Raw genomic sequence first — 18,755 nt, forward strand, 5'->3', positions numbered from 1 at the left:
CAATTACACGCGCGTACTTTTATCAAAACATATCATACAACCTAGTATAGGTTTCACTAAAGGAAATGTGTGGACTTGTGTGATGCACCAGCTTGTATGGGACTGTAGTCACCTGGTGATGCCATGATATACAGCGCTGCTGTTTGCATATTTACGGTAAGATCAAGAGCGAATACACTGCTGTTCCACTTTTCTTTTCTTTTTAAAGAAAGAATGGTTTAAACGTTTTAGTTGACTCAAAGGTAATTAAACTGAACTCTCCATAGACTGTGCAAACATTGAACTGCATAAACAGTGAGTATATAACGAGCTTTTGAAGAATCGCTTGAATCCCTAAAATAGACTACCATCGTTGTTTAACCTGCCCCCCCCCCCCCTTGCAGGAACAGATCGCATCCCATATGATCTCAACTTTGGTTTTTTTGACATTTAATCATTGATGTGTTGCAGCTTATTTCTCGTTTAACTAAGACATATTCTAATTCTAAATATCAAATACTTGCCATGAATTAGGAATTGCCGTTTTGTCCACTTTATAATTAGCCACAACCTCATTGTGTCTTTACGTTTTCCTTGACTCATGACTTCGCTCCATCGTGCATCAATTTGAGTGTCGTGTCGTTTACAGGTCGGACTCAGTCGAGCCGTACCATCCCGCAAACAATCATTCTCTCCCTTGGGTTTCGCTTTCACGCTCTTGCTCTCATTCCGTGGGTTAGGTATTTAGCCGGCACTCTCACCCAGAGTACCTCGCGAGATTCACTTCCTAGATCGACTATCATCGTATATCATACCAACGCGCAGTCATACCTGTCCTTCGTCTAAATGAAGCACGTCTCCACTCACTCTCTCCTCTCCCTTCTTTCTCTTTGTTGGCTTTTCATTCATCTCTCTTCCCGTCTGAGTGCCTCCCGACCTTTACCAAACAAAACGCACACTAAACCCACACGCATACATGACACAGGATGGAACGGGATGAATATAGCCATTTATAAAAGGTCATCTGGCCCCAGCTATGAACAGCAAACACGACCGCAGCTCGGTCAAATCAAGCGCTGCTCATCGCTCATCTACTTTGTGCCGTCAGCGTTGACGTGACTTGCCGGAGATGCCAACGATTACATTTGTATTGGTACTTAACGTTCTTGCCGCTTGTCTTTTCCGTGACTCGTAGTAGCACACTAGGATGTGACACCGTTAAGGAAATCATCGACGGCCACTTGTGAAAGCCTGTTCCCCACCTCATTTAAATACAATCATAAACATGTGAGATGCCCATGGCCTTCCTCCATGTGGATATGTAAATGCGCATTACACGCCTGAGTCTGCGAAGACACCCGATTTGCTTCAAAGTCTGACAAATGGGCTGTTTTACGCAGGTCTTAAATAAACAAGGCGTTTTAATGTCAATGTATTCAAATGAGTGCAGTTCACATCTTTGTTGTATTAGAAAAATGTAATTTAGAGCATACTAATGAAACACTGTATTAAATTATCCTCAGGGGAGGTGTTTAGCAAAAGATCCAGGCATGTTTTAGAGTTCTAACGTTGATATTTAGATTTTTGACTGAGCCAACCTTTTCCCATTTATTTTCTCTCTAGACCCTCTGGAGAAATAATCTCATGACTGAGTTAACATTTTGCATAGACCTTTTCTTTTTAAGTTTATTCAGTGCGTTATATCCAAGGATCTGGTAAATAAAAGGTGGATAGAATACCAATCATTTGAAAATCCACAATAAACATTCTTTTAAGGATATTAATGATTTTCCCCCTGGCATACAGTGCGTTTGCACGGATTTATTTGAAACGTCATTGCTCATTTTAATGGTCGCCCTTACAAGTAGTACGTGGATAAATACATTAGAATGAACTGACTTTGCGTCCTCAACAATTGACCTCAAGGGTAAAATATGTTAGTAAATATAAAGGTAACAGGAGGGTGAAACATTGAATCGGGTCAAATTGAGGGTTAAGCCCATGCCATTTTCCTAAAGTAACATAATAACATTACACAACCTGCCATATCATATGATACTACCATTTCGGGAACATTTACACACACAGAATACATTCAAAAAATATTTTATTATGCACATATGTGATAATTTATGTACAGAAATGATTTGGTCATACATTTTTGTAATTCATAGTCATTCCCAACAGCCATAACAGACACAACAATTCAATGCATCACATGATGTGGTTCAGATACAGCTGCCTGTGATTATACACTTGGCCAGTAGGTGGTTTCGTGAGCACATGAAGCTTCGAGAAATGAACCCTTTCTCGAACCAATCGGCTGAAGTGGTTCGATGCCTCATGAGGCTTCATCTCACCATCACTTGTGGTAATTGATGGCACCTGAAGGGGAAAACGAGGAGGGAAGGGAGAACACACGACACTGAGGCGTAACAACAAAAACAACTACGTGTTTGCACAAATGTAAAGGGAACCCCAAACTCACCGACTGCCCTCAACCTCCCGCCACAAACCTTCACTCTCAACAACCTCACTGTCAGTTTACACACAGCATTGAACAAAAAAACCCCGGTCTTCCTCCTTTTAAACTTGGCCCCACGCTGCTGATTGGCCGCTTGGAGCCCAGGTGCAGGACGACCCGCACAGGTGGAAACCATTCACCTGATTGGCACCGAGAGAGAAAAACAAGGGGCAGAGGAGAATTCTCTTCCCGTGAAAGTTTTTTTTTTAACACGTATTTATAACACCTTGGAACCTTCTTCGTCGATATGTTATGTAGATTCATTAGTCTCAGTCCATTGTAATTCCAATAAATGTAAAACAGATCATGTGTGGCATAATGTCCGACTATATTCAGCAACAAAACACATTTCAAAGACTTTCATGGGCTCATTGACGAGTGACTACGCTGGTCTGTGCAGGTAACCTGTGAGAGAGAGAGCGCGCTACGGAGCGTGCCTGTTGCGCCAGCTTCCATTCATCTGTGTGTTAGTTTAACGAGCTGCGGCTGCTGTTACTTCCAGACCACCGTGATGTCGTACAGCTTTCTAATGAGCACACGGTTCTTTCACAAAGACAAATTCACCCTAAATAGTCTCGTTCAAAAACACGCATGTACTTACTGCTGTTCAGTATACACATGCAAAGCTACGTACACCGAAACACACCCAGTCTCAGCTCTGCACACTAATGAATAGAGCGCCTGCATTCTAATCCATCAGATTAATTGGAAGTGCCTGGCCATGGATTGAGGAATATTTCATACACCCTGGCACTGCTAGTGCTCACAGCCTCTATCTGCAGAGTGTGTGTGTGTGTGTGTGTGTAACATGCAGAAAGCAGTGTATTGAAACAATTGTATGAAGTTATGTTTGTTAAATTTCAATCCTGAAAAAAGATTCTACCCTTTGATTTATTTTTTTGTCACTTACATTTTTTATTCGTTTAGATATAATAACATAAAACAAATACAAAAATCTCAGACAAACATAAAAGAAATTAAATAAAACAGGTCAAAATTATAGGGCAAATATGGATATTGATTTAGTTGTTTTTTATTAATCTGTATATTTTGTAAAGCTTCTTTACAGGATTTAAGTGATCCCCTCACTTTCCTTTTAACCTTCGTCATCTAATCTTGAAAAGAAAAACCAGGTTGCGTAAGTGTAGGCCTTTTTAAAGTGGCACAGCTGTACAAAGTACTTATTTTTCCATTGCTCTTTATTTACGTTCTTTTCCTGTACATTTATTAAATGAATTTATTGTTCAAAGACAACCTTGCAAATTGAATCTTAGATGAAATCATGGATAAACCCATGCTACTCTTTTTTACTTTTTTTAAATAAGGTACAGAAGGGGCACTTATGTGTCACACTGTGACCGTTGTGTGTCTTTATGATAGTGACAGTAGAGAGAGAGACCAGCACTGTGGGGGAGAGATTAACTAAATGAAACGTAACAGTCCCTCCAGCAGGAAATAGAAGCAGAGATGTTGCTGTTGACTTTGCCTACCTCTATGAAGTCTAACGGTTGGATTTCTAGCACAGTCGTTGTGTTTAAGTGTACTGGATGTGGCTCACTATACCGTATAGACTGGCTGCCAAGTGAATAGAAGTTAAGATAAAGGTATAGGAAGGGCTCTCATTTTAGATGATTGCTGTTCTGGAATGTAAAGGAGGACATTTGATATATTCTTTAACAGACGAAGCAATCTTAATGCACAACTAATACTCGCCATTGTGTATACACACACTGGTATGTGTGTGTTGTGAAGGAATGTTTCTTTGCTTGCGTTTTGAGTTTTTCCACATTCATTTAAGGTCTTTTTTGATACATCTACTGACCCGATCCTTGTTTTTAGCAGATTTTAATCTAAATTCCTCATTACACGATTTATATTTATGATGTGAATCACAAGATATTAGAATGTTTGACCTACTTCTATATTTATGCTATTCAGTGTCATCTGAAGGTTAATTAATGTCTCCACATGGATGATTTATCTTTCAATTGGTGGATAAATAATTCCTGTTTTTTTATGGCTGTGTAAACAACATATTTTTTCAATGAGGTATTCATTGGGCATCGTATCACAATATGACTGTTACTGGCAAATCTGGTGTTGTGAAGCAGCTCAGAACAAATCTTGCAGCTCTGTTTTATGCAACTGGTAGTGGTGCAAGGTTAACCCAAAGACAATACCTTTTGGTTTTTAGATATATTTAAGAATAATTTGAATAGTTTTGATCCAATCATATATTACATGTAGCTCTCCAGACAAAACTTGATTGCAATGATGTTGTTGCTGCATCACACACAGTTGCATTTGCATTTTGCATTTTCCACAGCAAAGGGGAAGTGATTACTACACATTCAAAACCAGAGTGGCTCCAGAACACTTCCTTGAGGTATGCCATGAACTAAACTAGCCTTTCTTTGATCTAAGCATGAATAATCCTCTCCATTATCTTGCTGTGCTCAGGAAGAATACTAATAGGTCTACTATTAGGCCCACTGAAAGATACATTATTATCCCTCGTCCACAGTACAGGATACACCCTGCATAGCAAATGTCTATTAAATATGTGACATACAAGACCCAAATGTATCCTGCAGCGATGTTTAGCACCTTGCTTTCAAGATTGTTTCTGGTTGCACTGCCATATTCAGGAAGAGTCTTCAGTAATATTTCAACATCTCTAGCCTTCACTTGAAACAAAGCTAAAACCTTTACAATCCATTATTTCATTATCAGAGTCTACCTCAGATTGTTTACCTGATTGATGCATTCAAATAGTTTTTCGCAACACGTGCAGTTGCACTTGCTCTGTCACGTCGTGATGAGGAATGCAATAAGTAATCTCTCACCAACTTCAGAAAAGTGCACTGCAACCCAAACAGACTCTAATCATGGTAATACAGGAGCCTTGGTGTGTCAGTCCATAATGAAAGCATCTCATCGATAACGATTCGAAACGGCCCTTTAATGCAGAGCAACAGTTTTGTGTTAAGGACAAAAGGATTTGTTTCAGCCTTGAGCCTTTGTCGTCTTTATGTCTGCTTTCAAGTGCAAACGTTCTTCATTTATCTCCACTGAAGCAAGAATAAGCCGTCCACCCTTTACTCCTCCTCCTTTGTCATCTTCTATTCATCTTTCCATCCTTATTCCAGTCTGATAGGAAAAGGAATGAACACTGGGGCAGTCGAGTGGAAAAACAGTGCCGTAAACCTAGACGCTAATAATCTGCTGGGATTCAACAATGTGAAACACACCGAAAGACTTCCTCTCCTCTCGCTCTCCTCTTTGTCTCATTTCCACAAGACGTCCACTTTGTCTTCCTTTGTCCGTCTCTCTGCTTTCCCCCCCATCACACACAAATGGATGCCACTCGAAATGGGCCTCTGACATCTTATCAGGGAAGCTGGCATGCGCAGGGTTTGAGCTTTAACCGTTGTGTGGGAGACCTTCTTCAAAGGTTAGGATGATGGGTACCGACTGGAACAGAGATCTATACCAACTGACACCTCGACGGTTCGTGTCAGACCGGTTGGCTTGTTGGATTATATTTTCATACAAATACATTGTCACAGTCAAGTATTCATGGTTAATGTTAAGATTTAGGAGGAATAAATTGAAACTGTAACCGAATACTAATACCAATTTGAATCCTATCCAAGTTTCAACTCTCAAAAGAAGTATGGACTGACTCAAATGAACTCCCTTTGCAAAAAGCCATTAACCTTAAGGTGATAATGATATTCAGACTGGTAGTGACAAACAACCTTGAATATTTATACATGTGAATACTTGCCGCTTATCTCAAAACTGTAACCACTCCATAATTATGACTGACTACGACGATACAAGAAGACAACCACGCTGTTTTTTAAAATCTAGCAAATCCTTTCATCACTAATGTTAATGCACTTACATCAAGTTTATCTTGATCAGACTTAATAATAATGGTTGCTCACCACTCTCCTCCTTTCTTCCTCCACTTTTGCTCCTTTGGCGTCTGCCCTCAGCTTTTGTTACTCTCCACCCACACTCTTGAGAATTGGCAACCAATCAAAAATGACAAAAGAAAACATGTGACTGAGGCATTACTGACTCCCTTTGCATGTTAAATGCGATTCTCCATATGAATAGAAATCTCTATGAGATATGTTTTTACGTAAAAAGGGCAATATTTTAAGCCAGGTTAATAATTCAATACAAGTGTGTCTCTTGGCATAGTAGCATATGTCACTCTTTCTGTAATTTAATGTTCAAGCAAGAGGTTTTTCCATTTCCTTTTTATTGGACACCCTCTGAATCCCTTCTCTCTCCTCTCTGTTTCTAACTTTCCTGTTCGATGTTGCCTACTGCGCATTACTGTTCGTCACCATTCGTAATACAACTCTCTTATTTCCAGAACTGGATTCTTCTCTATTTCTTTCATTCATAAATCTCTCCGAGCGTGTAACCTAGTGTGAACGTTTTCCAACTGAAATGAACAATGTTAATCCAAAAAACGTCTGCCTCTCTCTCTCTTTCTCTCGTCCACAGAGTTATATTCACGGCAGCAGTCAGGCTCAGTTTGTGGCCGAGTCTCACATCATCCTTCTTCTGAGTATCCTTTCTCCGCCACGGTTTGTGTTTGGAATGTTTCCGAGCGTTGACGGAAATCGAAACAAGGTGCGGCAAAATGCTAATCACCCAGAGCAATTTAACCATCTGTGACGTGTCCAACAGCTCATCTTGGCTACACATCCCTTTAATTCTCCATTCGCTGGCACACACCACATTGGAAGCCACCTTATGCGTCTAAGAATATGCATCATGTGTCATCATCCATCTCCGTAGGGAGGCTGCACTGAACAGACAGACAATACAAAGGCCAGGGATTGCAGTCTTTTAACTTAACGCGTTTGAACGTGCTTTTTGGCAAAATAGATGATTGTGTTTGTCTTCTTCTCTGCCTGCTTGTGTAACCCCTGTGAGATGTCTCCTGGTCAATGAATCTCCCTGGAGCTGGGCAGGCTGGTAGCAACTGTTTATTCTCTGCATTCACACAAAGGGACAGAGGACGTTGTCAGCTTCTGTGGGCAACGGCGCGTGCTCCGCTCTAGAGAGACGGAGCCACGTTCGTGTTAGCTAGGTTAGCTACTATTAAACATTAATGACTGGCGACGAAACATATAAAGCAAATACATAACCTAATGAAAACATGACGAATACAATCTAAGACAATTACTAAACAAACAAATAAAGCCAGCTCACTTTTCATTCACTATTCATATCTATTACCCCGATATAGCCCACAGACACATTCAGACCGACGTTACCTCTTGGGGAGTCCCGAGTCACTCTGGGGATCCCCCACAATCCCTTGCGTCTTGTTATGAAATGCAAGTGCACCTGAACCACAGCAGGTGGCGTAAACTCCATTTTAGCTGGATTTAATGCAGACCAGATTGACTATGTTACATACACCCCTCTTAAATTCTGCTAAATTGGGGCACATTAAATGAGAAAAACACAAAAGATACTATTTACAAAAAACAATTTACAGTTGTTTAGCCACAAGAGCAAAACCAGTTCAAGTCAGTTCAAAACTTTTCAATTAGAAATAAGTCAGCAAAGGATTGGCCAATCCCCTTACCACCAGAGACCCAAAAGATGCCGTGTACACCTCTCATTTTGTAAACATTGCTCTATGACAGACAACTGTAAGATACCTCAGTTCAGTTTGAAACTTCTCAAGCTAGCCTGAATTTTACCCAGAAAACATATTCCTCACAAAAGAAAATAAAGAATCAACTGATGACTCGGAGTCATCTACAATCTGTTCGTTCATTTCACAAATGAGCCGAACTGGGGGTTTTACATTTCTACCTGCCCTAGTGCAAAGTGGAGGCGGCTGTGCACAAACTACTTGGTCCTGTGTGAGTGCACCTAGCTGTGTGTCATTTGCCTGTTTAGGGGAGATCTGTAGAGCTTCCTCTGCTGAAGGCTGGGAGGGTGCATCCTGGGACACCACACTGTCAGCAAGGGGCTCAGGGGAAGGCAACTGTGCAGCTTGTACTGACGAATCCGAGGTATTCAAAACCTCATCCATAGCATGTGGGACGACAGTCACTTCAGTCTCTGAAGGTGGAGTACTCACAGCAACAACAGAAGAACAATCGGTTTGGCTGGCAGTGGCGTCCCTAGCACTTGCATCATCCATTTGTCGGAGCCAGTCGATCGTCTTTGTCATCCTGTCCTGTACGTCATCAGGAACCACTGGTTCACACTGTTCACTGCCAGCTACTGAAGAGCAGCTTGACTCCAAGACGTCATCACCTCCCATAGGGAGAAAACTCACAGGTAGTAGGAGGTTTCTATGAACAACCTTTTCTTTGGATGTCACAGGATCTCTGATGCTGTACACATTGATTCCAGGCCTCACGGATGTCACTTCATAGACTGTGGATTCCCATTTGTCTGCAATTTTCCTCTTGCCTCTCTCACCGCGATTTGCAAGCAAGACTCTGTCACCAACAGTGAGGGGTGACCCTTTTGCTTTGCGGTTGTAGTTCTTTGCCTGCCGAGTCTGTTCTGTCCGACTGTTCAGCCGGGCAATGCGTGCAGCTTCAGACAGGTCACGTTTCAAGCGAGAGACAAACTCATGGTGGTCAACTACAGCACCATTTGGGAGGGCATGCTGGAACATAACATCAACAGGCAGACGCGGAATCCTCCCAAACATCAGGAAGAAAGGCGCAAAACCTGTCGTCTCGTGTTCAGTGCAGTTGTAGCAGAACGTCAGCGTCTCAAGCATTTGTGGCCACCTGTTTCAAGTTTCAAGTTTCAAGTTTTTATTGTCACATCCCCTTTTATACAAGTATAATCGGTTCGTGAAATTCTTATGTGCAAAACACCCGACAGCAGTAGCAGACTAAAAAAAGAATAAGAATGAGAATAAACTATACAATATCCACACAAAAAAAAGAAGAAAGTATTAACAATATATATATAAAACAATGTAATAGAATATACATCATGGCAATATATATATATAAAACAATGTAATAAAATATACACTTTTTTTGAGACTATATATATATATATGTATATACATACAATATATATATACAATATATATATATATAAACAATGTAATAAAATATACACCATGGCCATAGATATTCACAGAATATGTTCTGGTGTGTAGTGTTAATGAGGGTCTCAGTCCTTGTTCAGCAGCCTGATGGCCTGACTGAAGAAGCTGTCCCTCAGTCTGTTTGTGCGGCACTTGATACTGCGGTATCGCCTGCCTGACGGTAGAAGGTGAACAGTTTGTGGCGGGTGGTTATTGTCTTTCATCATCCGTTTGGCCCTGGCCACGCACCGCTTGGTGTATATGTCCAGGATGGAGGAAAGCTCACCTCCAACGATGTACTGTGCCGACCGCACCACCCTCTGTAGTGCCCTACGCCCAGGGCGGTGCAGTTCCCGTACCAGACGGTGATGCAACCTGTCAGAACACTCTCGATGGTACTGGTGTAGAATGTTCTGAGGATGCGGGGCCATGTTGAATTTCCTCAGTCGCCTAAGGAAATACAGGCGTTGTTGGGCCCTTTTCACCACGTGAGTGGTGTGCGTGGTCCATGTGAGGTCCTCGGAGATGTGCACGCCGAGGAACTTGAAGCTGCTGATCCTCTCTACTGCAACTCCGTCTATGGAGATGGGGGTGTGCTCTCCTCTCCGCTTCCTGTAGTCCACGATCAGCTCCTTGGTCTTCTTGACGTTGAGGACGAGGCTGTTCTCCTGGCACCACTGTACCAGTGATCCAACCTCCTCCCTATAGGCTGTCTCGTCGTCGCCGGTGATCAGCCCCAACACTGTTGTGTCGTCAGCAAACTTGATGATGACGTTGGAGCTGTGCATGGCCGTGCAGTCGTGGGTGTACAGGGAGGAGAGGGCTCAACACGCATCCCTGAGGGGCTCCCGTGTTGAGGGTCAGCGGCTCTGAGGTGGTACCGCCCATCCTCACCACCTGGCGGCGGCCCGACAGGAAGTCCAGTATCCAGCTGCACATGGTAGAGTGCAGGCCTAGACCTCTGAGCTTGGTGTCGAGCTTGGCGGGAACAATAGTGTTGAACGCTGAGCTGTAGTCCACAACCAGCATTCGCACACAACAGTTCCTCCTCCAGGTGGGAAAGGGCGGTGTGAAGTGCCATGGCAATTGCGTCGTCGGTGGATCTGTTTTGACGATATGCAAATTGCCATGGGTCCAGCGTGGCAGGCAACATGGAACAAATGAAGTCCTTGACCAACCTCTCAAGCATTTACTGACAATCGAGGTGAGGGCTACGGGTCTCCAGTCATTCAGGCAGGTTACCTTGGGGTGTTTGGGGACAGGCACAATGGTGGACATCTTGAAGCTCTCAGGAACAACAGCCTGGGACAGGGAGAGGTTGAAGATGTCTGCCGAGCCTCCTGCCAACTGGTCTGCACATGCTCTGAGGCGCGCCCGGGATGTGGTCGGGACCTGCCGCCTTCCGGATGTCCACCCGCTTGAAGGCTCTGCGCACGTCAGCCTCTGAGATGATCAGCAGGCTGGTCTCCTCAGGCGGCGCTGCCTTCGGCGGGCTGCCGTTCACGTCGAACCGAGCAAAGAATGTATTTAGCTCGCCTGGGAGGGAGGTAGAGGAGTTCTCTTCACCGCTGGTTTTCCCTCTGAAGTCCGTGATTGTCTGTAGCCCCTTCCACACACCTCTCACGTCATGGCTCTTGAGCTTTTCCTCCACCTTGTTCCTGAACTCCCGCTTGGCAGAGCCGATGGTCTTACGGAGGTCGTAGCGGGCTCTTTTGTATTCCGCCATATTCCCGGAGTCAAAGGCGGTGTTACGCGCGGAGTGCAGCGAACATCGCCATTTATCCACGGTTTCTGGTTGGGATAAATCCGAACCGACTTGGTAGGAACAACGTCATCTATGCATTTCTTGATGAACCCGTGACTGAGGACGCGTACTCACTGGCGTTGTTGTCCGACGCGACCCTGAACATATCCCAGTCAGCACGCTCAAAACAGTCCTGTAGCATAGACTCCGATTGGTCCGACCAGCGTTGCACTTCCTTCACAGCGATTGGTTGCTGCTTAAGCCTCTGCCTGTAGGCGGGAGTAGTTGGATGGAGCGGTGGTCCGATTTGCGAACGGTGGGCAGAGGAGGGCTTTGTATCCATCCTGGAAGGGAGTGTAGCAGTGGTCGAGAATCCGCTCCCCTCGTGTTGCTTTTTATGTGTTGGTAGAACTGGGAGAACTTTCTTCAGGTTCGCTTTGTTGAAGTCCCCGCCACAATGAAAGCAGCCTCGGGTGTGCCGACTCCTGCTCGCTGATCGCCCGTAGAGTTCCTTCAGCGCTATGTCCGTGTTAGCTTGAGGCGGAATGTACACAGCAGTTACGGTGACTGCTGTAAACTCCATGTAGCCAGAATGGTCGACACATGAGCATTAGGTACTCCAGGTCCGGGGAACAGAACGACTTGAGAGTATGTACATGACTTTGGTTGCACCAAGATCTGTTTATCATGAGACATACCCCCTCCACGATCTTTACCAGAGAGAGTCTTTGTTCTGTCCGCGGTGGACGGAAAATCCTGCCGGCTCGATGGCTGAGTCGGTAACCTCCTCCGACATCCATGTCTCCGTAAGGCAGATGATGCAGTTGTCCTTAGTTTCCGGTGGAATTGAATACGAGCCTGTAGCTCGCATAGCTTATTGTCCAAAGACTGTACATTTGCCAGTAAAATGGTGGGTAGTGGGGGTCGATTGGCTCGACGTCTCAGCCTAACCAGCACGCCAGCTCGCTTCCCCCTCCGTCGGCGACGTTTGCGTGAGATCGCGCCTAAAATGGACGGAGATAGTTCCGCTACTGTTCCTGGCGGGACGTCCGAGTAAGAGTTGAAAAACTCTGGTAGGCGGCGAGCAACTGCCGATCCAATCTCCAGAAGTGTGCATCTGTCGTACGTTAACTGGCTGCTAACGTTTTGTGCAAAAATAGTCGCAATAAGAAGAATAAATAACAAAAAACTACTACAAAATCCGGGAGCTCGCAACACAGCCGCCATCACGTACGGCGCCATATCACATGGACTGGGGCGGTAAAGCTCTTATCATGTTACCAAGAGTCCTGTTGTATCGCTCGACAACTCCATTCCCCATTGGATGGTATGGAGTGGTATGTGACTTTTGAATGCCAGCCATCTCCAGGAGCTCTTTGATGAGATGACTCTCAAAGTTGGCTCCTTGATCCGAATGGATACGTTTAGGGAAACCATATATGCAGAAAAAGTCATTCCATAGACGACGGGCAACCTGCTTCGCTGACTGGTTTTTACATGGGAATGCGTGTGCCATTTTGGAAAAGTGATCTGTGACGACTAAAACATCAACACTCTTGTCTGTCTGCTCAGCAGTCCAAAAGTCAATACACACTAGTTCCATTGGTTCAGAGGTGCAAATGCTCTCAAGAGGAGCACGTGCATTAGGCTCTGGTGTCTTTCCAACCACACAGCGGAAGCAGTTTCTCACGTGATCAGTGATATCACGTTCCATCCCTATCCAAAAGAACCTCTGCCTGGCGAGAGAAAGTGTGCGTGCTTGCCCTTGATGACCAGATGCGTCGTGGAGGCCATGGAGGACTTGGGCCTTCAGAGAGTCTGGAACAACAACCTGGTGAATTGTCATGTTCATTTGTCGGTCTTTCTTCACCTTGTACAAGACGCCATCCTTTATGGAGAGCTTCGGCCATTGTCTCAGCAGTCTCATCACCGCACGAGACTCACCAGCACGCTCACGTCTGGAGGGCCTCCTGCGACGCTGGACGTAAAAGAAAGCTCTGCTTAAGACATCATCCTGCTCTTGCAGATTAACCAGTTCACTTTTTGGTATTGAATCAATTTGGTTGACATCCGCAAGCTGGAGACTCGCCGGTCCTGTGCCTCTCACTTGACTGACACCTCCGGAGTCGTGTGCATCCAACACAGCCGAGACATCTTGTGAAGACAGGGATCCCTGAGGAGGAGATGGAGTGACAGTAGCTCCCTCCTCGGACTGATCCACAACCAATTGGCAGTTAACAGTACATCTGAATGCATCTTGTACTGTCCTATCCACCATTCCATTTACATGGTTGAGTAAGAAGGCATACGGTTCAGTTACCAGACGATGGCCTATGCATGACTGGACAAATGGCTCCCGACTCAGTGCATCGGCAACCACATTCTTTGGGCCAGGGACATAGTTTAGGTCAAAACTGTATGCTGCAAGCTTTGAAACCCATCTTTGTTCACATGCATCTAGCCTAGGCTTAGTCAAGATGTATGTCAATGGATTGTTATCTGTCCAGACTGAGAAGCATCGCCTTTTAGCCAATGGCTAAATTTGTCACAGACTGCCCATTTAAGAGCGAGAAATTCCAGCCGATGTGCTGGATAATTCAGCTGGGAGTGTGACAGTGTCTTGCTGGCAAACGCCACCGGTCTGGCAATCTTTCCATCAGGAGGCAACTGTGAGAGTACAGCTCCGAGACCATCAAAAGACGCGTCTATAGCGAGGATGAATGGTGCATCAAAATCTGGATGGGCCAATGTGACACTCTGCACAAGCTCATGTTTCAAAGATCTGAAAGCTTCCTTGCACTCATCAGTCCAGTCGGTCGTGGAAAGTTTAACATGGCCTTTTTTGAATTTTGGTTTATGGCCCCTTCCTCTTTTGTTTGGTGTGGCAGGCTCAGCCACAAGGTTGAATAGTGGCCTGGCTTTAGCTGAACATCCCTCAATAAAATGATGGTAGTAGAGAACCATTCCCAAGAAAGATCTGATTTTCTTAGCACACGGTGTTTTTCCATCAGAATCCATCAGGTCAGCTTCCTGCACATCATTTATGGCCTGCACTTTACTTGGATCAGTTTGAACACCATCTCCACATATGATGTGTCCCAGAAACTTGACAGATCTACGAAGAAAGTGACACTTCTTAGGCGAGAGCTTCAAGTTGTTCGCAGCAAGGCGGGAGAACACCATCTGCAGACGCTCAAGGGAAACCTGTTCTGATGCAGCAAAAACCATAAGGTCATCCAGATAACACAACAGGCTTGTGAAATTCTGATCGCCAAAGATGGACATCATCATTCGCATGAAAGTGGCAGGGCTGTTTGTCAGGCCCTGGGGCATCCTGTTGTACTCATGGAGACCAAACGGGGAGGAAAACGCTGTGTATTTCTTGTCGTCCTCGTGCATTCTGACATTGTAGAACCCTGATGTGAGGTCCATTGTTGAGAAGAACACATTGCCACCAAGTGCAGCAAGGGAGTCTGTCTGATGAGGCAATGGATGTGCGTCTTTCACTGTTCTTGCATTCAACCACCTGAAGTCATTGCAGATGCGAAGATCCCCAGTCCGCTTGACAACCAGGACGAGGGGAGATGAATACTCACTCTGAGATTTCCGAATTATCCCTAATTCCTCCATCTCATTCAGAGTTGTACGAAGCTTGTCATAATGGCACGGTGAGACCCGTCTGTATGGAAATCTGAAGGGTTTGTCATCCACTAAGCGGATTCTGTGGACAAAATCCGCCGCCTCACCACAGTCCATTTTATGTCTTGAAAATGTTGACTCATACTGCTCAATGAGTTGCAGAAGCTTATCCTTCCACTCAAGGGAAACTTCACAAGATGAGAGGTCCACATCCTGCAGGCCCATGTCACTAAGGATGCGCGATATCTCCTCTTCCGATCTTGGTGCAGGTGGTGATCCCTGTGTGTATTGCGCACTGGATTGAATACGCTCTGGTTCAGGTAAGTCCTGCACAGAAAGACAGGGGGAAACATCTGCGACCTTTGCATTTCTTCTAATGGTGAGGGGCTTCTCAGTAGGATTTACAATTTTAACTGGAACCCAGCCGTCTCCCCACAAAGAAGTAACAACTCTCCCCACCAAAATGTGCGCAGGTCTGGCTTTGGACTGAGTGGGTTCGATGAGGATTGTACTCCCCACTGCAGAGATGTCAGATGCAGGCAGTTTAGCCCACACTAAATGCTCAGACATCGGCTGTAAAGTGACACATCTTTTGAGTTTGGCCGTACCGATCCTGTTTGGCATTGCATCGCCTTTCCATTCATCCGAGTGGGACAGCAGGGATGCTAAATGAGACAACTCATCATTTGGAGCACTGTTTGCTGGAGACGTGATCTTTTGGCCACTAACAGTCTGTTTTAACTGTGGAATGAGCCACTTGATGGCGTTGCTGCCCAGAATCATCTCATCAGTTTGTCCTGGCACAACTAGAACAGGAATGATCACCTTATAGCCATAAACTGATGCAGTGAGGTCATACATGGCAGAAGGTGTGACAAGGTGACCCCCACAACCAACAATGACAAAGTCCTCAGCTGATTTCTTTTCAATGTTGGACTGTGAAAGTTTTGTGGCAGACGTCTCACTTATAGTGCATGCCATAGATCCACTGTCTACTAATGCTCTGAGGACATGTCCCCCATCAGTAGTCACATCCGTGTAGAATAGACTGTCAGTCTTTGAGAGTCTCTGCAAGCCTTGCACAATCAGTGTTTTTTGTGACGGCACTATGCTGCTGTAGGTGTGACACAATGATTCATAATCATCAATGTCTGTAAAATCCAAAGTGGGAGGCTTACTCTCTTGATCTGCACTGTCCTCCCCTGCGCACAGATCATTCAGTTTCCCTGCTGAGCGTAGGCAGAAGGACATCTTCCCTCTGGACAGTCGCGTCTTGGATGGCCAGGGGAGTGACACAGGAAGCAGAGCCTGTTCTCTCGACAGTGAGTGAAGGCAGTGTGAGAGACGTCTTTACATATGGAACATGGCATGTCGTTTAATCCCTCAACTCTTGGAAGCCTGTTGTTGGAATGCGGCTTTCTGTTGGCTTGGACATGACCTGGGCCCTGGAGCAACACTTTTTCTAGCATTCCAATTAACCTCTCCAGAGTAGAGCTCTCCTGACTTGCAGCAATTTTCTGTTCGGGAACGTCTGAAGCTAAATTAGCATTAGCACTAACCTCCACTTTATTCATGTCGATTCTGCTACTCCCCACTGTAAAAGACCTGAATCCCTTCTCCAGATGGTATTCATCCAACACTTCCTGAACTTCACGAGCTGACCATTTATCCATTGTCTTGGACCTAAAGGTAAGAGCTAGATCTTTACTGGGGCAGTGTCTGATAAACATACGTGTGATTTCAGCACTGGGGTTGTCAAACCTTTTACCTTGCTCTTCAAGACAACTTGCAGCAACATCAGCAGCTCGGTTCAGTCTGAGCCAATACTCATATGGATCCTCCTGTTCTTTTGGCATGGTCGAATAAAAGTCAGCTAAAGGCAAAGTGGAACAATGGCTTGCACTGAAATGTCTACGCAGGAGTCCATAGATGGCCTGTGGGTTATGCTGGACATCAACTTCACTGTTCCTTGTTCCAAATCTCACGACGTCCTTTGCTCTGCCTCTCAGGTGGATGAGAATTTCCTCAGCGTGGTTCTCGAGCTGAATGCCACTCTTTCTGATGTAGTTTCTCATTGTTTCCTCCCATTCGTCAAAAGCCAGCGTATCTGAACTCTCCCCTCGGAATACAGGTGGGTCCTTCACTCTCTGAGTTACCAGCTGGACTTGGGAGAGATCCAGTGTGCGGCTGCAGTCTTTCTTTGGGCATGTTTCTTCATGAGTTGTAGGGACAGAAGCTGGAGGGTTTGATGTGTTTAGGCGTAACATAATGCTATCAGCGATCTGCTGCCCTATCTGCTGCACAATAGTGCTCATTTGGTCAGCTAGTCTGACCTCATCAGGGGGAGTGTCTGGAACTGATGTACTAGCGCACTGTGGTGGATCTAACACAACTATTGGCTGACTGAGGTGTCACTACTTCCCCACTTCTGAAAGGACTGTGAACCAAATCCACACCAAAAGCTGTTTTATCCCCCACCTGGTGGTCACCTAGTGAAAATGGAACAGGTGTAACATGCAGTCCCCTACCCCTTCCAAAACTGATAGGAGTCATTTCAGTGGTACCAAATGTGTTATGATTCATATTTGATAGCAAAATACACACTCAAGACACTTTCACATACAGTCTCAAGGGAATATGACTGTTCGCTAAATAAACCTGAATGTCAGATACGCAGAAGAAGGAATCACAGCTCCAGATCGATGCAGTGGTGAGAAGACATCTGCCCGGTCCGGCGTAGTCATGGACGAGTCACGGCACCAATGTAACCCCTGTGAGATGTCTCCTGGTCAATGAATCTCCCTGGAGCTGGGCAGGCTGGTAGCAACTGTTTATTCTCTGCATTCACACAAAGGGACAGAGGACGTTGTCAGTTCCTGTGGGCAACGGCGCGTGCTCCGCTCTCTTGGGGAGTCCCGAGTCACTCTTGTTACCCATTTAAATACAGTCACATTAAATAATATACAAAACAGTGAACTAAAGAAACAGTGATCGTATAGTGGATTGACACTGTCTTTCTTAACTAATTAATTATTCATATTTACAACAATTCAATAACAAAGTAATAATAACAACTCACTCATTAATAACACACTCATTAACAACACACTGTAACATACCTGCATTCACACAAAGGGACAGAGGACGTTGTCAGCTTCTGTGGGCAACGGCGCGTGCTCCGCTCTAGAGAGACGGAGCCACGTTCGTGTTAGCTAGGTTAGCTACTATTAAACATTAATGACTGGCGACGAAACATATAAAGCAAATACATAACCTAATGAAAACATGACGAATACAATCTAAGACAATTACTAAACAAACAAATAAAGCCAGCTCACTTTTCATTCACTATTCATATCTATTACCCCGATATAGCCCACAGACACATTCAGACCGACGTTACCTCTTGGGGAGTCCCGAGTCACTCTGGGGATCCCCCACAATCCCTTGCGTCTTGTTATGAAATGCAAGTGCACCTGAACCACAGCAGGTGGCGTAAACTCCATTTTAGCTGGATTTAATGCAGACCAGATTGACTATGTTACACTTGTGTGTCTGTGTGTTCTTGCAGTGGTGTGTGTATAGGTGTGGGTAATGACACTGTGCATTCCTCTCCGGTGTGTTTGTCCCCGTGGGAAATACCACGTCCAAGGTCCCACCTGCTGCAGAGCAATATTTGTTTGTCCACACGAACACAGTTTATTTATTTTTTATTTTTTCTGCCTCTCTGATTACATCTCAATGAAACACACATTCACACCTGC

At 44.9% G+C, this 18,755-nt stretch overlaps 1 protein-coding gene across 2 annotated transcripts in view; it reads left to right on the plus strand.

Moving 5' to 3' along the window:
• tusc3 (tumor suppressor candidate 3) overlaps positions 1 to 18,755 on the plus strand; it is a 79,182-nt gene that overhangs the window by 48,049 nt on the left and 12,378 nt on the right. For both annotated transcript variants that reach the window (XM_056409263.1, XM_056409264.1), the window contains exon 7: positions 7,031 to 7,094. In XM_056409263.1, the coding sequence (XP_056265238.1) occupies positions 7,031 to 7,094 (64 nt within the window). The remainder of the gene's footprint in view (positions 1 to 7,030; positions 7,095 to 18,755) is intronic.

This window comes from Pseudoliparis swirei, chromosome 24 (genome assembly GCF_029220125.1).
Source record: "Pseudoliparis swirei isolate HS2019 ecotype Mariana Trench chromosome 24, NWPU_hadal_v1, whole genome shotgun sequence".
Classification (NCBI taxonomy): Eukaryota; Metazoa; Chordata; class Actinopteri; order Perciformes; family Liparidae; genus Pseudoliparis; species Pseudoliparis swirei.